This window comes from Sus scrofa, chromosome 15, assembly GCF_054392235.1.
Source record: "Sus scrofa isolate SSC_HxYL_T2T_F1_AM1 chromosome 15, Sscrofa_HxYL_maternal_Yorkshire_Landrace_v2.0, whole genome shotgun sequence".
NCBI lineage: Eukaryota > Metazoa > Chordata > Mammalia > Artiodactyla > Suidae > Sus > Sus scrofa.
This window is the reverse complement of record NC_139397.1, coordinates 61,905,487-61,933,211: the sequence shown is the minus strand read 5'-3', so window position 1 is coordinate 61,933,211 and position 27,725 is coordinate 61,905,487. Positions and strand designations below refer to the sequence as shown.

Genomic DNA, 27,725 nt, shown 5'->3' with positions numbered 1-27,725 from the left:
AAACCAGTTTGAAGGATACAGGGAGGATAAGGCGTTTAGTTTTCAGGCTTCGAAGTTTAGAGCTTTTTGTTTTATCTGCTACATTTATTAGTTTGACCGAGGGTACCCTTTGGGGCTGGAGTGTAGATTCATCACCAATGTGGTGACGGTATAGCTTTCAGTGTTTCCCATTTCTGAAATGACCCTGTGGTTAGTACAATTCCTTTGCAAAACTTCTCATGGACACCAGGGGGCAGCCTTGACCATCCTCTCCACCTGAAGCCCTGGTTCCCTTTATGGCCGACTAACCCGCCCCTCTTTCTCCTGGCTGATTGGGACTTTGAGCACAGACAGCACAGCACCAGCAGAATGCAGTGTGCCTTTGGAAATCTTGAGATGCTGTCGGTAGGTCTGTAGATGTCCTTCCGGGCCTGCGCTGTGGTGTCCCAGAGTATCTCACTGGGAGGGAACATCAGCCACTTCGTGGGATGACTGTAAAAATGATTGTCTGTGTTGTAGGCATGGAGAAAGAGATGAGCCTGAAGATGGAGAAGGATGGATCCACCATGCCCGTGAGTGTCCACACCTGTGGGGGCAGGGTGGGGGAGCGCAAGGGTTTTCGGTGTTTGCTTTGAAGCCCGTGTTAATTCAGTACCTACATTCTAGTCACTGTTGGTAACAGGAATGGAATATAAGTAAAGCCCAGATTCTTCATTTGAGGAGCTTCTGGCCTCTCTCAGGTGCCCAAGGATGTGACCATCCGCCCTTAGACTCAAGCCAGGCATCCTGAGATGTTCTCTGGGAGAAAAATAATATGTTTCTAACTTTGTATATTGATTGCATGTTAAGATAATTATATTTTGGATATGTTGAGTAAATTAAATTATATTATTAAAATAATTTTCACCTGTTACCTGGTGGCTGAGTGTGTTAAGGATCCAGCATTGGAGTTCCTGTTGTGGCTGAGTGGTAACGAACCCAACTAGTATCCATGAGGATGTGGGTTCGGATCCCTGGCCCCACTCAGTGGTTTAAGGATCTGGCATTGCTATGAACTGCAGTGTAGGTCACAGACACAGTTCAGATACTGAGTTGCTGTGGCTGTGGTTTAGGCTGGCAGCTGCAGCTCCAATTTGACCCCTAGCCTGAGAATTTCCATATGCCTTGAGTTTAGACCTAAAAAGACCAAAAACAAAAACAACAACAACAACAACAAAAAATGGGCAGGGGTGGGGAGGATGCGGCATTGGCACTGTCTATGACTCAGGTTGTGGTATAGGTTCCATCCCTGGCCCGGGAACTTGTGCATGCCATAGGCATGGCCAAAAAAAATTAATTTCACCTGTTTTCTTCTTACTTTTCAAATGTGGCTTACAGAAAAATTTTAAATTACATAGTTTGCATTACATTTCCTTCCAGCAGCTCTATATCTTCTGTAGTAGATACAGACTAGAAACCAGCGTTCCCTGCAGTGAACATTACAGCAGGATTTGTCCCAGGGCCGGAGGCACCAGGGCTGACCGCCTGCATGGCAGGTGTCAGGAAGGCTGGATTTGAGCTAATTGAAAACTTTTTTTTTTAACTTTTAGACTTACAAAAAATAGTACAAAGAATTCCTGTAATTCTTGCACTGTGCTCCTCAAATGTTAATATTTTCTGTAATCACAGTGCCGTTCTGTAATCACAGTGCCGTTATCGGAATCAGGTAACACTGATTATTATTAACACAGTTACACGGTATTATTGCCCATTCTCTAAGTATTCAAGTCTTATGACCTTCTGGCGCAGGATCCATCGCAGGACCCTGTGTGGCATCCGTCCACACATTTGGTTTCCTTCCATTCCTGGCAGTTCCTCACAGTCTGTCTGTGTCCTTCCTGACCTTGACACTTTAGAATCGTGCTGGTCATGGTCAGTTGTTTTGTAGAATATCTTTCAGTTCGGGCTTATTCACTGTTTCCTGGTGATCAAGTTCAGTATCATGCATTTTGGGCACGTGCACATCAAAAGCGACCTTGTGAATGTCAGCACGTCCCATTATAGGTGGAACTGACCTTCACCACGTGGTTAGGGTGGTACCTTCCAGGTTTCTCCTCTTGAACTAAGTTTTAACTTAGTTAAGAATGGAATCTGCCAGGTAGATAAGACAGTAAAGTGATGCAGGAGAGTTGTTCTGGCCAAAGACAGGAGAGGAGGTGTGTACTTTATAAGAATTTGTAAGGCTGAATAATTGCATGTGATCGGAGGGTACTATTCATATGATAGGTGAGGCCAGGCCGCCAGGGCCATGGATATCATGCCGGGAGACTTGGAATTCATGGCAAAATTGGTAGGTAACCACTGTGGGGTTTTAAGTACGGAGCATCGTAATCTGGTAGTTCAGAGGGTGGAGTGGAGGCTGAGACTTAGGTAGAGGCATCACTGCTTGGTGGCATCAGGAGTGGCCCTGGTGGCTAGAGAATCTGTGAGGGCCACTCAAAATTTCTGCCTTGGACATCTAGTGGTCAGTGTTGCTGATAACAACCAGAGGGGCCTTGTTTCAACAGGTCCACCGTCCACCTCGTTGTCTAAGCCACAAACCTGGGGTCATCTTGGACGCCTCCTTCCATTAGATTCCCACCAGCAAGGTCTCTGGTTTCTGCATCCAGAAACCATATGTTGGAAACCCTTCTGTTTTTGTGGAGCCTGTGGCCCGCCACTAGTCTTCTTAAATATAGTGGTAATTTCCCAGCAAATTTCCCCCTTCCCAGGTTAGTCTCCTCTCCTTCTCCATAAGCCAGGTGGTTCCCCTTGATTCAAACCCCTTCGTTGGATTCCTTTGTGGTTTTGTTTTGTTTTGTTTTGTTTTTTGGCCGCCCTGCAGTATGTGGAGTTACCAGAGCAGGGATCAGATCCAAACCACAGTTGCATCTTAAGCCACATCTATGGCAATGCCAGATCCTTAACCCACTGTGCTGGGCTGGGGATCGAATCTGAGTCCCAGTGCTCCCAAGATGCCGCTGATCCTGTTGTGCCACAGTGGGAACTCTTCCCTGTTCTTTGGGCTAAGCTCAGACGCTGCATTGAGCCTGCCTCCCTTCCACATCTGCCGTTCGGCAGCCACCCCCCCCACCACCACACACTTGCCCAGCCAAGCAGGGTTCCTTTCCATTGTGGGTACGTGCCCTTTTGAGTTGCTCTCCGTCTTTCCCACAAGACCACTAGTTTGATGAGGGTGGGAGGACGTGACTGCCTTGCTCACAGCTGCACCACAGCACCTACCGCAGTAAACACTGCTGGACGGGGCAGTCAGTAAAATTAGGAATAGAGGAGGGGGTGGAATTGTAGAAGTCCATTTTTAGATGTGGCTTGAGACACCTGCGGGACCTGTTTCTCAGTTCACATTTCCTGTAGGCAGTGATGAGTACATAGCATGGGCTCAAGGAAACCCTGGGTTGGTTTGGCTTTAATAGGCCTGAGGGCCCTTAGCACACAGGGGTTAGTTGAAGCTGTAGGATTCAGTGAATTTGTGATTGAAACATTCTTCACCTTGATCCACAGTAAAAATATATTTTGCATCTTGGCTGATAGATACATATGACACTTCTCAACACATGTATTTGTGTGTGTATATATTGTGTGTGTATATATTTTTTCTTTTGGCTGTGTGCATGGCTTGCAAAAGCTCCCAGGCCAGGGATCATACCCAAGCCACAGCAGTGACAATGCCAGATCCTTAACCATTAGACCGTCAGGAAACTCCCATGCCTCTGTAAAACAAGTTGCACAAAACAGTATCTACCTTTCTTCGTGTGATTCACTCTGATTTTTTTCTTTCCCATTTCACTTTTTAATTCCTACTGATTGGCCCTGTAAACTTCTCATGACTCATGGTTAGGCTGTGCCCCCGTGTTTGCCTGGAGTGCATAGAATGAGCACCATGGAGGTAGACCGTGGGGGAAGAGCCGGTGGACCCCGGGCACAGGGCTCCCAAGGGCCTCACACAGCAGTGACAGCTCTTTCTGGATGAAAATCACTTTGGGGAGCCAGGTCACATAATCCCAACATCACCACTGCGGCTAATGGCACAGTCACTTCTGGGGGGCCCTGAGGCCTCCCTCCTGCATGTAATGAAGTGTCCCCTCATCTGTGAGAGGGGGTACCTGATGTGCTCCCCCACCCCGCTCCCCAAACCAAGTCTGGGTGTTGCTTTGAAAAGTAATCCCAGTTGCAGTCTTGAGCCAGCACTGGGGGGTGGCCAGGCCCAGATAGCTAAGGCCACAGGACCATCAGTGGGGCCTTAGGACTCATCTTGGAAGTTCCCGTTGTGGCTCAGTGGGTTGAGAACCTGACATAGTGTCCATGAGGATGTGGGTTCAATCCTTTGCCATGTTCAATGAGTTAAGGATCTGGCATTGCCGTGGGCTGTGCTGTCGGTCACAGATGCAGCTTGGATCCTGCAGGTGTGGCCCTAAACAGTCTCTTGCTTTTCAGCTATTGGTCTGCAGTATTTTTCACTTAGAAGGCAATTTATTTTTTTATTTTTATTTTGTTTAGAATGGATGTTTATTTGGCCACAGCCACAGCAGTGACTTAATATGGGATCTCAGTTCCTAGACCAGGGAATGAACCTGGGCCCCAGAGGTGAAAGTGCTGTATCCTAACCACCAGACCACCAGGGAACCCCCTTATTTATTTATTTTTTAAGAAATCTAAAAAACTGAGTTCACTTGGCATTTCTAGCATGTCTCTGTGAGATGTGGCGGGGGTGCCACTGCGCCAGCAGGTTCAAAGTCACGTGGGATGAGTGTGACGGATTGGGGGTGCAGGTTCTCTCTTCCACAAGGATGGGAACAGAGAGTGACTTTGTGGCTTCTGTGCTCACTGTGAACTTGCAGCCCAGACTCTCAAGTCCCACTGTCTGTAGCCAGGCCTTTGTGGGTCCTCGACGGTGAATGCTTGGTGGGACAGGAAGGAGAACAGGGGACATGAAACAGGGTCCTTTTGGAAGGATATGATTGCTCTGATTGATTTAGTATCTTTTTCTGTTTTTTTTTTTTTTTTTTTTTTTTTCTTTTTCGGCTGCACTTGCAGCATATGGAAGTTCCCAGGCCAGGGATTGAATCTGAGCCACAGTTGCGACCTACACCACAGCTGTGGCAGCTCTGGATCCTTTAACCCTCTGTGCCTGGCCGAGGATTATATCCGAACCTCTGTAGCAACCCAAGCCTTTCAGTCAGATTCTTAACCCGCCGTGCCACAGCAGGAACTCCTTGATTTGTATCTTTATTAAACATGGACTAGATTGCCCAGCCCAAGAAGAGAGGGTTGGGCTGGTTTTTATGATGGTAAATCCTGTAGGCTTTCTGTGCTATTTGATAAACAGTATAAAGGGCTGAGGAATGTAAAAAGCGAAATCCTAGAGGGCTGGAAAAGGTGGCTAAAATGGGCCGCAGCTATAAATTCCTCATAAGAGCTGTTGCATTTTGAGTTCATGAGGCTTGTGGCCTGGGCAGCTACAGAGCCCACTTACCTGGGCGTATTTGTCCCCAACTAAGGCCTGAGCTTCCAGCTCCGAGCTGCCTGGTTCAAACTCCTTTAATGGGTGGGGTGAATTCACTTCTCCTCTGGTGGACGAGTGCCATGCGGAACTGGAGAACTGACGATACTTTCCTTACTGGGGAAACGTGGCTTATTTCCCAGATTGTTGCTACCGTGAGGGTCATGGGAGGCACAGGGGGCCGGTTTCCTAGAATTGACGTGGGGATTCCAGTTGAGAATAATAAGCACAAAAGAGTGAGTTAAGATGTACTAATTTAGAGTGGGAAATGTAACAAGGTGGGATATGTCACTCCAGGCCACTTCCATGGGAGGCAAGACTGGGGGTGGTTCCTTGCTGAGAAGCACAGCACAGGAGGTAAAGGGGATGACTCTGATGTCCAGTGTTTCAGTGACCTGCAGCACACGGTCGTGGCACCAGCATGTCTGTTAGGAACCTGGGGTGGCTTCACTTCTCTGGTGGACGAGTGACCTGTAGTCTCCCACAGGCTGTGGTCCAGGTAGTGGCCAGGGTTGAAGTCCCCTCCAGGCTCATTTTGGGTGGGTGGATCCGCTTCCAGGCTTTCATGTGGCTCTTGGCAGAGGGGGGCTCTTCCTTTCCATGTGGCCTCTCCCTCTAGCTTTTCAGAGCTGGAGCTTGCTGTAAACAGTGACACCCCATGACTTTCACTTTCTTCTGTTCTTCTGTTCTTTAGAAGTGGGTCACTGGGTCCGGCCTAATGTTGGGGGGAAGGAGGCTTCACAAAAGGATTAGTACAGGCGGTGGGCTTGTTGGGGCCATTTTAGGGGCTGTGGCAACAAGTGACTTCTGGCTCTAGTGATGGGTCTCACCCAAGCTAGTGTCTTTTGGGGGAACTGTGGGCTTCTGTCTGCAAGATGGGCTGCCCTCTCCCAAATGGTACTGGAACGGGCAGTGGCAGCTCATGGCTTTTGCATTTCCCTTTTCTGTGGCCTAAGCCAGGGCTTTGTTCATTGGACCTTCAGATGAGGGCTCTGAAGCTGCATGCAAAACCGTGTGTGTGTGTGTGTGTGTGTGTGTGTGCCTTTTGCAGAGAGGTTGAGTCCACAAGGACCCTGAAAAGTTTACAAACCACTGGTCCCGGTTGACCTGGGACTTCCTTTTCAAGCTCAGGTCAAACATAAGACCAGAGAGCTGATTGATTATAATCAATAACTAATTGATCAGTTATGCTGACACTTAAGATTAAGATTTTTCCCTAATCCTAACCCTAACTCTAATAATTTAAAAAAAAGAAACATTCCCAGGTCACTTTATCTGGCATTTTGGATGTTATTAGATCAGATTTTTTTTCCCATTGATACATAAAGTTTACTTAACAAGGTTTGCTTCCACATTGGTGCTGGGAGCCTGGTCTTCTAGTGCCCAGGGGCCATTAACGCCTAAAAATCCTTCTTAGGAAGAAAACCTATAAAGTCCATGTTCTTGTGAAAAGCAAAATCCTAACCAAGTGTGGCTCTTGGGAACCCATGTTTGTGGCAAAGGTAAGAAGGTGAGGGGCTGCTGGAGGGGAACTGAAAACTCAGTGGCAGGAAGACCCAGGCCATGAACATGCAGCCCAGACCCTGCTGTCTGTGCCCTCAGCATCGCTGGTCCCTATATGCCATGGAGTCACCCTGAGGTAGGGTCGGAATCACACGTATTTGCCATTTCTACCTCCTGAGGCCTGAAAGTCATTTGAGAAACGTTTCCATCCAAAGTAGCTTAATAATAGTACAGATAAAGCATCCAGTGTGTAAAAAGGTTGACACTTTCTTTTTAGTTTTTAAAGTTTTTTTGAAGTACAGTTGATTTACAGCTTTGTGTTCATTTCTGCTGTACAGCAAAGTGATTCAGTTATACATATACAAGCATCCATTCTTTTTCAGATTCTTTTCCCATCCAGGTTATTGAGTAGAATTCCCTGTGCTGTACAGCAGGTCCCCGTTGACCATCCATGCCATAGAGAATAGTGAGTACATGCCAATCCCAAACCCCCGATCCATCCCTTTGGTGACCATAAGTTTGTTTTTGAAGTCTGTGAGTCTGTTTCTCTTTTGTAATTAAGTTGACTGGTATCATTTTTAAAAATTAAATTTCACATGTAAATGATAGCATGTGGTATTTGTCTTTCTCCATCTGCCTTGCTTCACTTAGTGTGATCATTTCCAGGTCCAAGGTTGACGCTTTTGAAATTTCTTTACATGGAACCCATCACCCCCAGGGATCCCCAGCTTCACGAGACACTTAACCATGATGATTTTCTCTTTTATGCATGTGACTCTTTTTGGCCCAGCCACACAATAATTACACTTTCTCCTTTTTAGATAAGAAGAGAACGTCTCTAGGCTGTCTGTTCAAACAGGAGCTAAGACCTTCCTTCTAATCATTAGAACAGTTTTCCCAGACCTTAATATAACTAGATGTGGTTTGGTTGGTTTTGTTGTTATTGTTTTTAAGCTTCCCTTTGCTGTTTTTTTGTTTGTTTTTGTTTTTTTCCTTCAAACATGTTTTTAAAGGGTGTGACCAGTTTAGTCAGGAGGAAGTTACAGAAGGATGTTTGAGGTTAAGAAGCTGATGACCAGACGTGTGACCTGTGACCTCTTCCGCCCACAGGGAACCTTGGAGGCCCCGATGGAGAAGGCTCCTGTGTCCGTGGCCTGCGGAGGGGAGAGCCCCCTGGACGGCATCTGCCTCAGTGAATCAGACAAGACCGCCGTGCTCACCCTGATCAGAGAAGAGGTAACGGCTTCCCTGCTCTGTCCACTTAGGGCTCCACCGCTTTGTCAAGCCCACGTGCCAGCAGGTGGATTCCTTCTGTGCTGGTTTGGGTTCTCCCTTCCCAGCTAGAAGCTCCTGTTTCCTGCACCTGTAGCTCATCTAAGGGGCTCACTGGGAAACCCCACATTGGTGCTGGAGTCCCGGCCTTCCGGTGCCCAGCAAAGCTGACCTTAAGAATTTTTGTACACTTCTTTGTCTTTTGGCCTTGAAGTTTCAAATATGGAATTTGGCCACCTTAACCCACATAGGTAACTGTATCAGGGCCTTCATTTCACAGAGGATATATGCTCATGCCTAAAAATTCCTTAAATTTCACTTTGTATTTTATTTTTTAGGCCATGCCCTTGGCATGTGGAAGTTCCTGGGTTAGGGATTGAACCTGTACTACAGCAGTGACCCAAGCGGCTGCAGTGACAAAGCCAGATCCTTAACCCACTGCCTCACAAAGGAACTCTGAAAATTCCTTAAATTTTAGACTTGTCGGAATATAACATTGTTTCTTACCTACCTCTCTTCTTTAATTAAGCAGTTCAGCTCTCATATTCCTGTATCATGTTGACAGAATGTCTTCTGTTCAAAATAGACCACTGCTAGGCCTTTCCTGGGTGATCTGAAAAATATGAAAGAAACTGTTAGACACTATTAGTCTGTTACTACCCTCTCCTGTTGTTTCTGTACTTTATTTTATGTCTGGTTTGTTTTTATTTTTCTTAAGATTTTTATTTTTTCCATTATAGTTGATATACTTCTATCAATTTCTACTATACAGCAGTGACCTGGTCATACCTATATGTATATATTTTTTCTCACATCATCCTCCATCACGTTCCATTGCAAGTAACTAGATATAGTTCCTAGTGCTACACAGCAGGATTTCATTGCTTATCCACTCCAAATGCAGTAGTTGGCCAGAGGCGCAATAGATAACCCATCTGACCACAGTTTGTGTATTTCTTGATGATTCCGTCTTTTAAAAAAATTTCTATTGACGTGTAGTTAATACACAATGTCGTGTTAATTTCGGCTGTCCAGCAAAGTGATTCAGTTATACTGTACACATATCCATTCCCATATAGGTTATCACAGAATATTGAGCAGATTTCCCTGTGCTATGCAGCAGGTCCCCTTTGAGCATCCATTCCATATGCAATAGTATGCATATGCCAATTCCAAGCTCCCAGTCCATCCCTCCCCCTCACCTTTCCCTGATCATTTTTTTTAGATGCCACATGTAAGGGGTATCATATGATACTTGTCTTTCTCTGTCTGACTTCACTTAGTATGATAATCTCTAAGTCCATCCGTGTTGCTGCAAATGGCATTATTTCGTTCTTTTTTTTTTTTTTTTTTGTCTTTTTAGGTCCACACCCGTGGCATATGGAGGTTCCCAGGCTAGGGGTTGAATCAAAGCTGTAGCTGCCAGCCTACACCACAGCTCATAGCAATGCCAGATCCTTAACCCACTGAGCGAGGCCAGGGATCAAATCTGGGTCTTCACAGATACTAGTCGGGTTCATTAACTGCTGAGCTACAACAGGAACTCCTTTCATTCTTTTTATGGATGAGTAATATGCCATTATAGGTATGTACCACCTCTTTATCCATCCCTCTATCAATAGACATTTAGTTTGCCTCCATGTCTTGGCTGTTGTAAATAGTGCTTCAGTGAACATAGCGATGTATGTATCTTTTTGAATTATGATTTTTTCTGGATAGATGCCCAGGAGTGGGATTGCTGGATCATATGCTAGTTCTGTGTTTAGTTTTTTGAGGAACCTCCATACTGTTTTCCATAGAGGAGGCACCAATTTACATTCCCACCAACAGTGTAGGAGGGTTTCCTTTTCTCTGCACCCTCTCTAGCATTTATTGTTTATAGACTTTTTGATGATGGCCATTCAGACCAGTGTGAGGTGATACCTCATTATAGTATTGATTTACATTAGGTTTCACCTTTTTTTTTTTTTTTAAGATTATCCCCTCTGTGTAGCAATTTTATTTTTATAATATAAGAGTAATTAAATACCTCTGACCTAAGTCTTTCAAACCTTTAAAACACAGCAATAGGTTGATAATATGGGGAGTCAGCTAGTCCTGTTGTTGAAACTTGAGAGCTGTGGTAAGGAGGTCCCACAAAGTCTTATAAATGAGAAAAACAACTTCATTTTTCTCCTGAGAATTAAAATTACGAGAGGACCACCAAATGCATCAGAGCAAAGATGTGCCTGGTCCCTTGAAGCAGACAGGCTGATTTCTAGTTCTTGAGATTCTGATGAATGGCATCAAAAGAAAGAAAGAAAGTACCAGAGAGAAGCACAGAGACATGTAATCAAAGGAGAATAGCAGATGCCCTTCTAAGCTCTGTGCAGAGCAAGTGGAGTTTGAGGTCATGAATCTAGAGTATTAGCGCCAGCGTCCCAAACATAGGGATACAGGTTCTGACGAGCAAGATCTTGCATCTCCTGAGGCACTGAACTTCCCAGCCCCATCCTGACTCAGCCTGAAATCTCTGCAGAAAGATAGTGTCTGGTTATGCCAGCTCCTGCCGCTCTGATTTTGTGGCCATTTCAGTTTTTGTCCTGATTAAATCGGTGCTCTGGCACCTACCTTGGTTAAGGTGAGCCTCTGCCAGACGTGGCTTAGCTGGTGACCTGATGCAACAGTGTTCTGGGCTGAGAGCCAGACCCTGACCGAGGTGCAGTGCACAGAGGTTGTAATTACCACTTGGACCTTTCCTAGGAGACGTTCTGCTCACTTTCACTCTGATGACCACATTCCAGCTTCCTGTGTGGCTGAGAGCAATTCCCCCAGTTTGTGACAGCTTTATATCCAGATGTGGAGGCATACATTCTTTTGGCGGGGGCCGGGGGGGGGAACACCCCTATGGCATGCAGAAGTTCCCAAGCCATGGATCAAATCTGTGCCACAACAGTGGCAATGCTTGATCCTTAACCCACTGGGCCACCAGGGAACTCCAAGGCTTACATCCTTAATGTAGATTGAATAACTTGGGGTGGACCTGGTTGTGTGTTGTTTTTAGTCTCTAACCTTAAATTCAAACTGTAAGAAAGTGAATAGGTAAAACCAAGCTTTATCTCCTTTGTAATCTAGATAATCACTAAAGAGATTGAAGCAAATGAATGGAAGAAAAAATATGAAGAAACCCGACAAGAAGTCTTGGAGATGAGGTTAGCCTGGAGGTTTGGGGGATGGGATGGGTACCTTTTGCAGTTATTAGATTTAACTCAAAGGAAGTGATGACAGTATCCTCTTTCCATAGAACCAGCTGATGAGAACTTCAGGGCGTTGCTAGTTGCACCTGAACTTGTGATTGATGATGTCATTTCATGAGTACTGCTGACCACTTACATATTCAAATGCTGTAGCTTATTTTGGATTGTTCAGAACGTTACAAATAAGCAGAGCCCACATAGCTGTCTTTTGAAAGGACCAATGTGTGCAGAAACATCCATTTTCAATAGAGTAATAAGATTTTTATTGACATATTCAGTTATGGAAGCATTATGATTTATAATCTTTTTCTAAAATGAGTTACACACGGTAGCTTCAGATTTCATAACAACGAAATAGATGATAAAAAGCATATCCACAGGAAATAAAAGACTTTAAATTAAAATCCTTTTATTTTTGCTGCTCACTCCCTAGAATTAGCAGCTGTGAAATTACTAAAGATGGCATCAAAGAGTGGGGGGTGGGAGCATAAATAACTTAGAAACAGAGCAGTCAGCACTTGAATGATTAAGAAACATTTTCAGTATGATCACTCTAATTTGTGGCCCTTGTATTTTTTGGGTTTTTAAGCATTTACTGGAGTTAAGTCCCTGAGCCGGCATCATGGGGAGGAAAGCACAGTCCCTGATCTTGGGGAGCTCACAGCAGCTCCCCAAGATGCAGGGTCAAAGTGATGGGCACCGGCAGTGAGGAGTGGGGGAGTGGTCACTTTTCACTGAAGGGCCACAGGGAGACGCCCCCAACCCTGGACAGGGTTGGGAAAAGATTGAACTTTGCACAAAGAAAGGTTAACATGGCAGGGTGATCTTGAAAGATCTTAGAATAACTAAAATACTTCTGAAATTAAGACAATAAAATAAAACCTTGTTAACATAAAAAAAAATGCACAACTTGAAAGTTGAGAGTTAAGTTTTATTTGGGGCAAAATTAGGACATTAGCATCTCAGGTAGCCCTGAGAAACAGCTTGGAGGAAGGGAGGAGGAGCCAGGATGCATAGGAGTCTTTGCAACTAAGGGCCAGTAGTAGGAACCAAAGAGGTCTGGGCTCCCTGAAATCATTCCTCGGATATGCACCTCAACTCTGGGTGGGGGGCAGTATCCTGAGTTTTTACAGCCCTCAGGACTCACCGGCTCACCCTTGGAGGTGGCTGTGTTCGCAGATGACTGTGACATCCTTTGTTTTGTTGACTTATCTAGAGCCCAGGTGGCAGTATTCCCAAAGAGGAAAGAGGGACTATCAGGATATATGTGATAAAGGTGAGGGGAGGTGCGTGCAGCCGAGCACACCTTTCATGGAAACTTGCTGCTGGTCTCATGAAGGTCACTGCTAGTCACAGGCATCAGTCATCCCGAAGGATTTCAGTGTTTTTCTAGATATGAAGAGATGCAAGAATTGGGCTCATAAATCTTCTCCTAAAAATATCTGACTATCTGAAGACCTGTTCTTCCAGTTTTCCCAGAGCACAGAGTGCCTCACTGCTGAGCTCCACTCAGGGAGCGCTTTGGGTCAGCAGGGCAATGGCTCACGATTTAATCCATGTAGAGGCTGATGGCAAGTGCCAAACTCCAGTTCACAAGCTGGATCTAAATCTGACAGCCTTTAAGTGGATTGGGGCCAGGAAAGCCTGAACTCAGATCAGGTCTCTTGGGAAGAGCCCCAAGAATGTCTGTAATACGATTACTCCATAAAAGAGTCACTGGAGCAGAGTTAATGGGTCACCTGGAGAGCGTTCACGCAGGTGAGGAGAAAAGGCAAAGGTAGTTGTTTCTATAAACAGTGAAAGGCTGGTTAAACATAAAATCGTGAGAAAAAGTTTTTTGAACATTCACAAGCCTTATGTTAAATGTGAAAAAGAAGAGCCCCCAAAGCAGGTAACTGGGCTTTGTGAATTTGTCAGCACATCAGTGTGTAGAATTGTTTGGGGCAGCATTTCTCCACCTTCTACTGTCTGACAGCTCTCTCTTCTTTTGTTTGTTTGCTTCAGGAAAATTGTGGCCGAGTATGAGAAGACCATTGCCCAAATGATCGGTAAGGAAATTTCTTTCTTGGGTGTAAGCCTGAGGCTGCAAAGGTGATTTTTTTTTTTTTTTTTGGTCTTTTCTGGGGCTGCACCCGTGGCATATGGAGGTTCCCAGGCTAGGGGTCGAATTGGAGCCTGTAGCCACTGGCCTACGCCAGAGCCACAGCAACGCAGGATCCGAGCCGCCTCTGCGACCTACACCACAGCTCACGGCAACGCCGGATCCTTAACCCACTGAGCAAGGCCAGGGATCGAACCCACAACCTCATGGTTCCTAGTCCGATTCGTTAACCACTGAGCCGTGATGTGAACTCCCCAAAGATGATTTTTAAATCAGAACATAAACCTCTGCCCATCACTAAGACACAGCCGATCCTCATCATGTGCAGTAGTTAAGGAAGTGCCCACAAACACCGAGTTAGTTTTGCTTCTCAGGAGAGCATAGGGTTCCCGAGAGCCTGTGCTCACCAGGTTTTTGCCCATACATAACCTTGCCCTGTGTTTCTGTCTAAAGACACCTTATTTAGTCTATATTGTCGACTTGTTAACATGGAGCTCACAGCCGATGGTGCTGCATCTCGTGTCTGGATGCTGCCCACCTGGCACATGGGCTTCCCCCAAGTTCCCTCTCATATCAGTCTTAGGACACAACATGGCACTTCAGCCTGGGCTTGGGGCAGTTTCCAGATCACCAGCAGGAAGCACAAAAGTGCAAAAAAAAACCTGGCCTTAAGTAGACCGAAGAGGATGCTTGTTCACATACGAAACAACACAGAATGTCTCCTTTGTCCTCGGACAGGAGGGTCTTACCAGGTGACCCCAGTTCTTAGCTCTGTGTCCCCAAACAGCCGGGAAGGACCCACACATATTGATTTGGTGTCATATATGCGTTTTAGGGAACAGGCAGATCTCAGATACAGCCATTGCGAATAATGAGCATCCACTGCATTAGGTCCATGTTAGTGGGCAGCACACACTTGACTTCCAGCACCAGGGTCATGGTGTCTCGTGTCCTTTGTGGCCCCAGGACGGGGGAGGCCTCTGTTTCAGTCCTCACTCTGATGCAAGCTTTGCTTTCCCTGCGTCAGACCCACTGGTGCCTTTAGAAAGGGCAGCGCTTTACCCTCCTGCATTGAATTGAGAACCTCTTGTAGCCCCTGTTGTAAGGACCAGCTCCCTACGTCAGAGTCGGGTCTTTCCAAGAGGATGTTTTCTGCCGTCCACACCTCTGGCCACTTGGTCAGCTGCGCGAGCTCCTGCCCCTGGGCCTCTGCTCCAATCTCTCCTCTGCCAGAGGCCGCTGGGTCTGAAAAGCCACCACAACCCCCACTTCTTGCCCTGCTGTTTCTCCTGCATCACCAGTCGCTGCATCTCCCTGCCAGCATGTCAGTGCTAAGGGTGGAAGCTTTGCCACCTTCCCTGCTGGGCCCCCACCCAGGGTGCTGCCTGGGGGATGGGAGGGGGGCAGCTGTCAAGTGTTTGTCCCCCTTGCTCTTGACCATGATCCACAGAAGACGAACAGAGGGCGAGTATGACCTCCCAGAAGAGCTTCCAGCAGCTGAGCATGGAGAAGGAGCAGGCGCTGGCCGACCTCAACTCCGTGGAGAGGTCCCTCTCCGACCTCTTCAGGCGATATGAGAACCTGAAAGGCGTCCTGGAGGGGTTCAAGAAGGTAGCCTGGCCCTTGCCTTCTGTCTCCTTGGTGCTGTCACCTTGCTAGGGGCAGGGGTGCTCCAGGGGTGTGGGTGGCCTTTAATCAGGGAGTTGAGTTCCCTGTTGTCCTTGTATCTTCTGTTCCTGTGGAGCTGGAGATCCCCACCCCCTGCCCTTCCCTTTTCTTTCTGTGGTGGTTCGGGCATCTGGCCCCCTGGGTGGCATGTCCTGGTCATTCCTCCCCTGGGTCAGGCCAGTGAGCCCTGGACACAGCCAGAATGTGGGACTGAGTGTAAGAACCGCGTGACCCTCAGTCCTTAGGAGAATTCTAGAAATGTCCCTTTTATTGATTCAGAAATATCCCTTTTCCTGATTCGCCCAATGAATATTAGGAAAAGTGAAAGGGAGTCTGGCCGTAGCAGTGAAAAATTCAGGCTGCGTATTCTAGAAGAAAGTAAGTGTAAAATTTCCAAATGACCTTTTTTTTTTTTTCCTTCATTTTTTCATTTTAAACTGTCGCTTGGGAGCAGAATGAAGAAGCCTTGAAAAAATGTGCTCAGGATTACTTAGCCAGAGTTAAACAAGAGGAGCAGCGGTACCAGGCCCTGAAAATCCATGCGGAAGAAAAACTAGACAAGTAAGAGCCTGTGCATGAGAATATTATTTGCCGTGATGTCCTTGGGAGATGGACAGAGGCAGTGTTTCAAAACTCCAGATTGCATTTGCATGTGTGCGTGCACACGTGCGTGTATGTGTGTTTTGCTTTGTTTTTCTTTTTACCGCTACATCTGGCCCAGGGTCTAATTGGAGCCACAGCTGGTGGCCTGCACAGCAGCCACTCGAGTGTGGGATCCAAGCTACATCTGTGACCTACACCACAGCTCGCAGCAATGCCGGATCCTTAACCCACTGAGTGAGGCCAGGGATCCAACCCACATCCTCACGGACACTATGTCGGGTCCTTAACCCACTGAGCCGCAATGGGAACTCCTGTTTTATTTTTGAATAGGTAGAATGGTCACATAGTTCACAAGACTAAAAAGATATAGTCTCTCCCTCCCACCCCATCTCCCTTCCACTGAGTTCCCGCTTCTTTCCTCACCCCAGATCATCATCATTCTATCATCCTCCCAGACATACTTTTTCCTTCTTTTTCCTCCCAGTTTGGTGAGCTATAGTTGACGAGTGACCTTGTGTAAGTTTAAGGTGTGCAACTCCTTGATTTGATACGCACAGCACCGTCCAGCACCTTAGTGTTAGCTAATGGTCATCTCGTCACATAATTACCATTTTTAAAAATGTGGTGAGAATGTTTTTTTTTTTTTTTTTTTTTTTTATGCAGGCGATAGCATACCCTTGCTTTTTTCATTTAGCAGTGTATTTTGGAAATTCTTTTCATGTCAACCCATGAAGAGCTTCCTTATTTTTTTTTTTTAACAGCCACATGATATTCCATTGTTGGAATATTTCCTTCATCTACCAGTCCCTTCCTGCTGGACATGTAGGTTATTTGGAACCTTCTGCTGCAGACAGCTCTGCAATAAGTAACCTTGTACGATTATCACTTGGAAGTGTTGGGTGAGATCTCTGTGGTAGAAGGATCTGCAAAAAGTTCCCTGGGCCAGGGGTGGAACCTACGTTATAGCAGTGACAATGCCGGGTCCTTAACTCACTGAGCCACCAGGGAACTCCTTGACTCCTTGTTAGACTTTTATTACTTTACAGCCCTACACAATGTATGAGAGCGACTCTTGTCCCTACAACTTTGCCAACAGATCACATTTTTGTTTTTTGGCAGTTCTAACCAATGAAAGATGGTAATTCCATTTAGTTGGGACTTTTTTATTTTTTGGCAAGCAGCAGCATTTTTTTTCAATTATTTATTTATTTATTTTCAATTTATTTTTTATTTTTATTTATTCAATGTAATTTGGATTCATGTTTATCTTATGATTGAAATTAAATGTATTTAGTGGCCATCTACACATCTGTTTGCTTTACTGTGAATGACTGTTCTTCATCTGGTTTTCTATTGTGAGTTTATATATTTTAAATATAAATGTATTAAGGATGGCAGCCTTTTGTGATATAAGTTGTGAATAATTCTTCCCATTTGTTATTTATCTTTAGGCTCCTCCGCTCATAGTGGTTTTTTTTTTTTTCCTTTTTTAAAAGTTTTATTGGAGTATAGTTGATTTACAATGCTGTGATTATTTCTGCTGCACAACAGAGTGACTCAGCTACACATATACACACATCCATTTTTTTTCAGATTCTTTTCCCATTTAGGTTATCACAGAATATTAGGTGAAGTTCTCTGTGCTATGCAGCAGGTCCCCCTTGATCATCCATTCCATATACAGTAATGGGCATGTGCCAGTCCTAAACCCCCAGTCCATCCCTCACCCCCTCCTTTCCTCTTTGGTAACCATAGTTTGTTTTCGAAGCTTATGAGTATATTTCTGTTTTATAAATAAGTTCATTTTATCATTTTTTAATTTTTTAATTTTTTATTTTTTTTATTTCCACAATACATTATTTTTTTTCTACTGTCCAGCATGGTGACCCAGTTACACATACATGTATACATTCTTTTTTCTCACATTATCATGCTCCATCATAAGTGACTAGACACAGTATCATTTTTTTAGATTCTGCATATAAGTGATCTCATATGATGTTTGTCTTTCACTGTCTGACTTAGTGTGATAATCTCTAGTTCCATCCATGTTGCTGCAAATGGAGTTGTTTCATTCTTTCTCATGGCTGAGTAGTATTCCATTCTGTATATGTACCATATCTTTATCCATTCATCTGTTGGACATTTAGGTTGCTTCCATGTCTTGGCTGTTGTGAATAGTGCTGCAATGAACAGTGGGGTGAATGTATCTTTTTGGATGATGGTTTTCTCTGGGCATATACCCAGGAGTCTGCCCATAATGTTTTTTGATATGCAGAAAGTCTCTTTCGTATAGTGAAATTTATCAATCATTTCTTTTATAGCTTTACAATTTCCTGTCATCACAACAAAGAGCTTCTCTCTGCTGAATGTAAAACATTCTCTCATGCTTTCCCTCTAGTACTTTTAGGGTTTAATTTTTTAATCCTTAAATCTGATACATTTGGAATTATCCTGGGGAATAAAGAATGTAAGAAGGATGCCTCCAACTTTATTTTTTAACTAAAAAGTAATACATACTTGTATATTTTGCCATCTTCCTGTTTGCAAAGCCTTTTAAGTCCCCACTTTCCCGTTCTCACTTCCAAATGTTTATCGTGTGTCCTTCTGGTCTTTTCTGTGAGCCTTTGCATGTACTACCCAACATGGCTTCTTCTTCTTCTTTTTTTTTTTTTTCTTTTTTTTTAAGGGCCATACCTGCAGTATATGGAGGTTCGGGGCTAGGGGTTGAATGAGAGCTACAGCTGCCAGCCTATGCTTCAGCCACAGCAACGTCAGATCTGAGCTGTGTCTGTGACCTACACCACAGCTCACAGCAACACCGGATCCTTAACCCACTGAGTGAGGCCAGGGATAGAACCCACATCGTCATGGATACTGGTTGGATTTGTTTCTGCTGCGCCACAGTGGGAAATCCCTGGACTTTTACATATGTATACATGTACATATATATACACACGTGTGTGTGTGGAGTCATATAATACAAGTTTCCGTTTTCATTTAATTGTATATCGTGGCCTTTTTTCATGTCAGAACTTCTCGCTCAGTCTGATTACCTTCATCAGCTGTAGACTGTTCCATTCCTTTAATTGATAGGTTTAGACAGTTTCACACCCTTTCTGTTGCAAACAGTGCTTTCGTGAATGTCACTGTGCACTCGCCATGGTGCCAGGGGAGCGTGCTGCTGAGGGTAGGTTACTGAGACCGAGCTGCTGTGTCAGGACGTATGCCTCATAAGCTGTAATAGTTCCTGTGGGCATCACCCTCCACAAAGCAGGCTGTGCGTTTTCATTCCCCCATCAGCACATGAGCCTGTCTCCTTGCATCTTGGCCAACACAGAACAAGATCATCCTTGTTCATCTTTGTGAATCTGATACATTTTAAAAGTACATTTTAATTTGCATGCCTCTGCTTACTAGTGAGTGTTTAGCATCCTTTCACCCACTAACTGGCTATTTATTAACTGACGTTTATGGTTTTTTTAGGAGTTTTAGGGTAGTTTTTTGGCCACCGGGTGTCATATGGAGTTCCTGGGCCAGGGATCCCATCTAAGCCGCAGTTTCAACCTCCGCTGCAGTTGCAGCAACGCTGAATCATTTTGACCCACTGTGCCAGGCTGGGGATCAAACCTGCATCCTGGCACTGCAGAGATGCCTCCAATCCCATTGCACTGCAGTGGGAACTCCATATTTACAGTTTTAAGTTTTTCCTTTTGCATCTTATTAGTAAAATCATGTGTAGGTCTCTGCTTCATAGATGACGATGGCCCATATCCTGATTTAAGTTGAATTACATAGCTCGGCAATTCCTGTCTTTCCTCTGTCATGAAGTCTGTGTCTCACAGACATCAGCAATTAGCATCCTGGCTCTTGAGCTGTGACTGACGACCGACCATGTGCTTTTTGCCCCTTCATTCCATCACCAGAGCCAATGAAGAGATTGCTCAGGTTCGAACAAAAGCCAAGGCTGAGAGCGCTGCTCTGCATGCGGGGCTCCGGAAAGAGCAGATGAAGGTGGAGTCCCTGGAGAGGGCCCTGCAGCAGAAGGTAAGAGGGGCGAAGTGTGACCACCACAGCGATCTCTGGTTCTCCTTGGCTGCGGCTCCCTTTTTGTGGGTCTGGAGGAAGGGCGCTTATCCCTTCACTCGGATACTTTGGTCCAGCTCCTTTGGGAACTGACTCAGGTGGAGACAGACAAGATGAAGCATTAAACCCAAGAGCTTATCAGTGGCCCTCCTACAGGCAGAGTGCAGAGGAAGCTGCGTTAACCCAAGGTCTGTAGAGCAAATGTTTAGTTAGGGTCTGAAGCTACCTTTCTTCTTTTCTTTCTTTCTTTCTTTTTTTTTTTTTTTTTTGTCTTTTTGCCTTGTCTAGGGCCGCTCCCACGGCATATGGAGGTTCCTAGGCTAGGGGTCGAATTGGAGCTGTAGCTGCCAGCCTACACCAGAGCCACAGCAACGCAGGATCCGAGCCACGTCTGCAACCTACACCACAGCTCACGGCAACACCGGATCCTTAACCCACTAAGCAAGGCCAGGGATCGAATCCGCAACCTCATGGTTCCTAGTGGGATTCATTAACCACTGCGCCACGATGGGAGCTCCTCTTTTCATTTTTTATGTAATATGTGAACCTGTCTCCCCCCTTATTGCAATCGTACCCTCCAGGGGCTCTTTCAGAACATCTGAAGTGTACTTGGTTGTCCAGCTGGGAGATGCTATGGGCCTCTAGTGGGCGGAGGCCAGAAATGTTGCTAATAAACATCCCACAGTGCACGGGACAGCTCCACAGCCAAGACCGAGCCACCCACATGTCAGCAGTGCTGTGGCTGGGAAACTGCTAGATAAGTAAAAATCAGTGTTGATAACGATCTCTATCTCTCGCTCCTCAGCGGTTCTTAGACCTCATTTTGTGTGTGCCTCTAGGGCTTTTCTTACTATGTCTCCAGTCATGTTCTGTGGCATCCATTCAGCCGGGGCAGGGTCTTTTATCGTGGGGTCTGATAAACTCCTAAGACAGTGTTCTCTGAATTACTCCAACTCCAGAATCCCAAGTCCCTGGAGATGCTGATGGATAGAATGAGGCCCAGATAGTTGTGTTTTTCACAAATAGCCCCATGCAATTCCTATGCTAACAAGAAAATTTGAGAACTAAGAGTTTTGAGGACAGACTTGAAAGGGGATACCCTCACCCCCTGCTCAACTTAAGCATAACTTTGTGAACATGTGACCGTTGTCCCGGGAAGAAGGTATGGAGCTTGCCTTTAAAGGGCTGGTGATGGAGAAAAGGTAAGGACCACTGAGTCCAGGATGCCTTGGTAGAGTTCAGCCTTGGGACTTGGGACCCTTTGACCGTGATCCTCTCTCTAATCCTTTCTCTCAGGACACAAACCATGTAGTCACATCCCTTGCCTTTCAGAACCAAGAAATCGAAGAACTGACGAAAATCTGTGATGAGCTGATTGCAAAGCTGGGAAAGACAGACTGAGTACCCCGGTTAGCTCAGCAGATCTGCATTTGGCTGCTTCTCTCGTGACCATGATTATCTTGCCTTATCCAGGAATAATTGCCCCTTTGCAGAGAAGAGAAAAAAAAAGAAAAAAAAAAAAAAAAAAAAACTTCACGAAAGCACATGCCTACTGCTGCCTGTCCCGCTTTGCTTTTGAAGCAACAGCCCGGAGGGAGCTCTGGAGTTTGCACAACCACCAAAGGAGGGGCTCGCCTGGCCATCCCGTCTCGGTTAGACGGGCTGCCAAGGCCACTGGGAGTTCTCCATCTTTAGTTGGATTTAAAGTTGTCTTTACTTTCCCCAAGTGCATTCAGTTTATGAGTTTGTGGCCACCTTTGGGACCCTCTCCTGTCCACCACCTGATTTTTTTTTTAATTCATCTTTTAAATTTCATTCTCAGTATGAGTGGTTTTATTTGAGGAGATAAATTGGCTTCTTGTTACTTCCAGCTTATAGGCAAGAAGGGACTCTGATACCCATTTATGCACACGCTCACACACACATACAAGCAAGCTCTCACACAGGTGCACACACTCACGCGCATACACACGCTCACGCGCACACGCTCACACATACACATATATGCTCTCACACAGGCGCACATGCTCTCTCTCTCTCTCACACACACACACGTGTTTATTTGTGCTGCTGGGTCTTCTCCCCTAAAGCATAGTCAGATAAGACCATCTCTAGAGAAAAGCGTGTTTCCATAAATGTAAAACCCTATTTTGAAACAGAGTCCTGGCTCAGAAGGCTAACTTCAGAATTTGGGGGTTGGAGCTGTGAGGCCCTGAGACTTGGTACCTGGTGTGACTTGTCACCTCAGACTCAGGTGACATGTTGAGGGAGCCTGTTGGCCCACATGTCCTGTCACCCCAGTACTGGGACGCTCCTCAGCCTGGATGTGTAGCCCCTTTGGGGTTAGACGGCCAAGCCAGAGTGACTGGCTTTCTGGACCGTGGTTCCCTCACAGCTGGGGTCTGGCAAGTCTGTCCTGGAGCCATCTGTCTCCTTTTGTTGCTACAAAATCAACATTCACTCTCTCTTTATATTTCTATTTGAAATAGGCAAAGAAAACCTCCTCATTTAAGGTTTAGATGGATCTGTCTTATGACCCCACTAGCAATTATGAGGTGAAGCAATGGTTGGATTTTTGCAAATGTGATGCATTATTCTTCAGGTTTTAGTTTTTTGGGTTTTTTTTCTTTTCAAAGGCCAAAAAAAAAAAAAAAAAAAAAATCCTTTCAAACTCAGTAGAATTTGTAACAAAAACAGGCAGGAAAAAATTCATGTGAACCACTCCAAAAATTGGCACATTTTGAATATTTTTAAGCCAAGGCTATTTGAGTACTGAGGAAGGTGGGTGCAGTGAGCAGCAACCCCACCCCCTACCAAACCAAATTCTTCTAGCTGTTCTCAGACTCCCATTCAGAGTGGCGGGGACCCTTGACCCCGGAATGGAGATTTCCCGTCTACCCAGTGTACCCTCCCATTTGACAGGCAAAACCAAATCCACGCAGGTGTTTTCAAGCACTCTTTTGTCTTAATCCGAACACCCTGACCGTCTTCATGGTGATAAGCGCTATCTTCGGTACACGTAAGTTCTCGTACTTTTCTCGTGAACTATTGCATGATCCACCTTCAGCAATGACCTGTGCCTAGTGGAGACCCTCCGTAGCTCTTTAAAGGTGACCTTTTTTCTTTAGCCTGTGCTATTCACACGGGTGCAATCTTTAGCCCCAGGGAGGTCAGTAAAGTCTTTTGAAGCCAGAAGTCCCGTTTTTTTTCCCCCTATATGCATTTATCCTAATTGGTGCTTAGGCTGTATTTTAAAGCCTGTTGTCTTAACATTTTATATGAGGAAAAAAAAAAAAGAACCACAGACATGTTCTGTGTTTGGAGAAGTGACTTGACAATCATTTGGGCCTTGAAAGCAGTCCCCATGGCTTGATTACGAATGCCGTCATAGGGATCTTGGAGGAACAGGTGTCTCCCGGTGGGGTCACCAGCGGCCTCTTTAAACCCTAGAGAAACTTAACTTGGCGTTTTGCAGGGGGGGAAAAAAAAAAAAAACGTTGCTAAACCTTTTCGCTGCTGGGTTTTGGTGACATAATCCACGTGTTTTCTATTTCTCTGTTGGACGCATGAAAGGCTTATAGTGGTCTCTGTTACAAACCCTTAGTCCCGTTTTTAGGCTTCTTGTGTATTGAAAAAAGTAGCTGTGTGTTGAAACACAAGGTGATGACAATCCTTCCTGAGCACACTGGTGCGACGAGACCCCTGATAAAACTAGAATAAACAGAATAAAGTTGCGGCACAAGGAAAATGAAAAGGCCCACATTAAGTAAGTCGTTGCCACTGGCCCCTCAGCCATGACCATTACAAGGAAATGATTCTCCTCCTAATTTAATGTGCGGATATCCTCCAACAAGAAGAAAAATGTAGCTTATACAGCTGGCACATCAAGAGAGTATACTAGGCAGAAAGAAGTATGTTTATTTTAAAAAATAATAAGGGAAAAAAACCTTATTGCTCTGGAGTGTAAGAACATAGCTTCCAGTTTTGCTTCAAAACATGGGCAGGCCAAATTACTCATGACTTGGGCAGTAATACACCCAGTGACAGACATGAAGGAGGGTGAGGAAGCTGCTGGCCTGGGTGGTGGTTTAGGAGCTGAAAGTGGTCTTGTCAGGGCTCTGAATCCAGAGCCATGACTCTTAAGTTTTTGACTTTGCCAAAGTGTAGCTAGAACATCTTTACCTAAAACTGTTTTAATCAGGGAGTTCCCATTGTGGCTCATTGGGTTAAGAACCTGACTAGTATCCAAGAGGATGTAGGTTCGATCCCTGACCTTGCTCAGTGGGTTAAGAATCTGGTGTTGCCGTGGCTGTGGCGTAGGCCTGGCAGCTGCAGCTCCGATTCACACCCTGGCCTGGGAACTTCCATATGCTGCAGGTGCAGCCATAAAATTGTTTTTTAAAGACCAAAAAAAAAAAAAAAAAAAGTTTTAATCAGAAGATTTAATGTAAGACGGACAAACTGCAGTTTGTCCCTTGGTCAGCCAGTCATTGACAGTCAAGCCACCCCAAATTTAATTTATTTGGAGACGCTTCTAGCAGGTGGTGGGTGACCTGCCCAAACCTTCTGTAAGACCGTTCTGGCAACACTGAGAAACCCAATTGGCTGGCGTGGATTCTGGCATCTTCAGGTCCAGCCCAAGTTAGGAAGTGAGGAGCACCTGAGGGTAAATAAAACCCTGAGGACCTGGTAGCCTTCCAGAATGATCCAGAACCCAGGGGAAGACTGACGATTCCTTTTGGGGGTCTGACTTCAGTTGACTCTTTCTTCAGCCAGTTGCCCTTTCTTGCCTGTTCCACGCTTTCTGCAGCTCTCACACACATACTTAGCTATTTTTTAGGTAGCTTCGAATTCGTGCTAATGACACCCTGGGAGGGTCAAGTGCCGCAAATGTTCCTGGGCTGCCTCTGTGCAGCCGGAGTGAAGCACTCCTTTGGACAAAAGGCAACAGAGGACCTGGTGGCTTTGACCCTCCGAGTGGAATTGTAAAGAGCAGGAAGTTAGGTCTGTGTGCATGAGCTGGGAGCATTCAGCACATTTTTTTTTTTTTTTTTAAAGTGGAGTAGAGACTCTAAATTTCCCCTTTCTTTTCGTTTTGTTTTGTTTTTTTTTTTTTGCTGCAGTGGGGAGCCCTCTCCATCATGAACTGTCCACAGCTGCTATCTCTTCTTTGTAGTTTTGAGACCGGGCAAGCTTGCTCGCAGACTCAGATGGTTTCTCACTGTATCCTCTTGTTGGGAAGAGAGAAATTCGGTGTGGAAGGAGAAAATGATTCAGGCAAAGCATTTGTAAGGCAGAGATGTAAATATTTTGAAGAATTTAGAAGATAGCAGATTATTATTTGCTTATAAAAGAACAGCTATAATCTGGGCGTCCCAGAATGTCAAGCCAAAGGTCTAGAAAGTCATCTTCTTCAAAGATTTTAATAAGGAAGTATTCTCAGGAGACTTCTGTCCAAAAAAGTGTTTGGCTGGCCTCCAGGTTCCCGTGATTTTTAAGGAAGCAATTTATCACTTAAACCTTGAGTCTCCCATGTAGTAAAGGCAGAGGAATGGATGTAATAGATGCTTCTAAGGATCTCCTGTGGAAGGTGATGGGAACAGCCTTTCCAGGGAAGATCACTCCTAGTGTCCAGAGCTAGCATTCTGGAGACTAAAGATTGCACTTTTCCTAGTTTTTCGTCCAAATGCAATCCCATTTCTGTGCCTCTTAGCATGCAGTTAGATTCCAACAAACAAGATTCCTAAGGAATGACTATTAACTATAACGTGGTTACAGCTATCACACACAAACACACACACACACACACACACACACACACACCCTTGTTATAATTGTACTTCAGAGATGCTGCGTGTGATGCTGGCCCATGGCAGCCTGTCTGATGCTGTAACTCAGTTGGTGGAGGCCAGGCCTGGAGCTGAAGTGTGGCCTGAACCTTCCCCATATCCATTCGTCACTTTAGAACTGTAAAGACGCCACTTTCTCCTCCTTTGCCCCTTAGTGGTATCTGAAACATGCTCCCCAAAGCAATTTCCTAGTCACATTGTTAACCAGTACTCTACGAATAATTTTCAAGTGGGCATACAAAAACGTGAAATGGGAAACCACCATTCATCCCATCCGCCCCCATAACCCCGCCGTCACCCCATCCTCCACCCCCATCCCAATGCAGGGCAACCTGCAGGTTACACACCCTCAGCCTCAGCCCTGGTCCTTCCTGGCAGTGGGACAGGATCCAGACCTTTCCTTTAAACCTCAGAGGTAGCAGCAACCTTTTTGGTGTTGATTTTAGCAAGTGTGTGTTTGCCAGTAGAGACCCATGTGTACTAACGTGCCAATGAGTAAATGTTGACTAATTGCACATCTGCTTCCACTGTGTCCCCACGGGCGCTGTGAGGCTCGTGAGCAGCCTCTTCCGGGGGAATGTAACGCTGCATTGACTACTGCTATCAGGATTGTGTTGTGTGGAATAATCATCTACATAAATTTTATATGCACAAGTAATTTCCCTTTTATATGTCAGGTAAATATTTGTAAAAGTTATACTCACACAAATGAAATTATTATAATGATTACTAATATATTTTTTCCATGTTTCATTGCCTGAATAAAAACTGTTTACCACTGTTAGATGTGACAGTCTACAGGCTTTTTTTTTTTTTTTTCTTTTCCTGGTTATATGTCATTTTACCCCAAATGTGAAGATTCATGACAGACTTGCTTTTCTGAGTGCTGTAGCTTAGTCTAAAAATAGAAAAGATGACATTTCCACTCTAGTCATTTTGTGGGATTTTATGCATTTGGTTGGGTGTGCAATTAAAAACAAACTTTGGAATTCAGACTTTCCACATAAATTTTCATGCCTTTGCATCAAGTATTTAATTGGGTGCTTCTTGGTTTTGTACGCAGACTGCTTGTCTGCCCTGGTATATTTCAAGTCATAAGGACCTAAGTCACCCTGGCTTTCTGACTTTTAAAGATTTCAGGATCAGCCAGAATTGTGGAAACATTTCAGCACGGCCCACAGAAAATAGTTGACGTTTTCTGTTTCTTCTAGGTTAATACCAGGAAAAATTTTTTCAGTTCTAGTCAGGCCAACTCTCCCTTTAAAGGGGTAGGAGACAGGGCTCAAGGTGTTGTGAAAAAGGTAAATTGGAGTTCCCATCGTGGCGCAGTGGTTAACTAATCCGACTGGGAACCATGAGGTTGAGGGTTCGATCCCTGCCCTTGCTCAGGGGGGTAACGATCCGGCATTGCCGTGAGCTGTGGTGTAGGTTGCAGACGTGGCTCGGATCCCGCGTTGCTGTGGCTCTGGCGTAGGCCGCTGGCTACAGCTCCAATTAGACCCCTAGCCTGGGAACCTCCATATGCTGTGGGAGCGGCCCTAGACAAAGCAAAAAGACAAAAAAAAAAAAGGTAAATTAAGAGGCCAGTTAATGTGTTCCCTTGTGGCACAGTGGGTTAAGGATCTGGCATTGCCACTGCAGTGGCTCAGGTTGCTGCTGTGGCATGGGTTTGATCCCTGGTACGGGAACATTTGAATGCTGATGGCGCAGCCAGAAAAAAGAAAAGGCCAGTTAAGGCTCCATTTGCAACTTACGTGGGGACCCACTAAGGAAGCTCAAGCAGTGTCACTAACCCACATCATAAAACACAGCAGCCTGTAAAGTTTCTAAAAAGAATAATTCTAACGAGGGGGTTCCTGAACTGCCTGGAGGGAATCCTGTAAAACGGC

The 27,725-nt window shown here is 45.3% G+C and overlaps 1 protein-coding gene across 27 annotated transcripts in view; it reads left to right on the top strand.

The window, feature by feature from the left end:
• The window catches only part of TACC1 (transforming acidic coiled-coil containing protein 1), a 112,252-nt gene extending 85,632 nt beyond the window's left edge, over positions 1-26,620 (top strand). For 26 of the 27 annotated variants that reach the window (XM_085001093.1, XM_085001097.1, XM_021075694.2 and 23 more), the window contains 8 exons: positions 499-551; positions 8,132-8,257; positions 11,408-11,484; positions 13,534-13,577; positions 15,081-15,241; positions 15,753-15,859; positions 19,828-19,948; positions 21,320-26,620. In XM_085001093.1, coding sequence (XP_084857219.1) covers positions 499-551; positions 8,132-8,257; positions 11,408-11,484; positions 13,534-13,577; positions 15,081-15,241; positions 15,753-15,859; positions 19,828-19,948; positions 21,320-21,388 — 758 coding nt within the window. In that variant the 3' untranslated portion in view covers positions 21,389-26,620. Of the gene's footprint in view, positions 1-498; positions 552-8,131; positions 8,258-11,407; positions 11,485-13,533; positions 13,578-15,080; positions 15,242-15,752; positions 15,860-19,827; positions 19,949-21,319 lie in introns of those variants that run through there. The other variant, XR_014830458.1, reaches the window with a different exon arrangement.
• Positions 26,621-27,725: the final 1,105 nt, after the last annotated feature.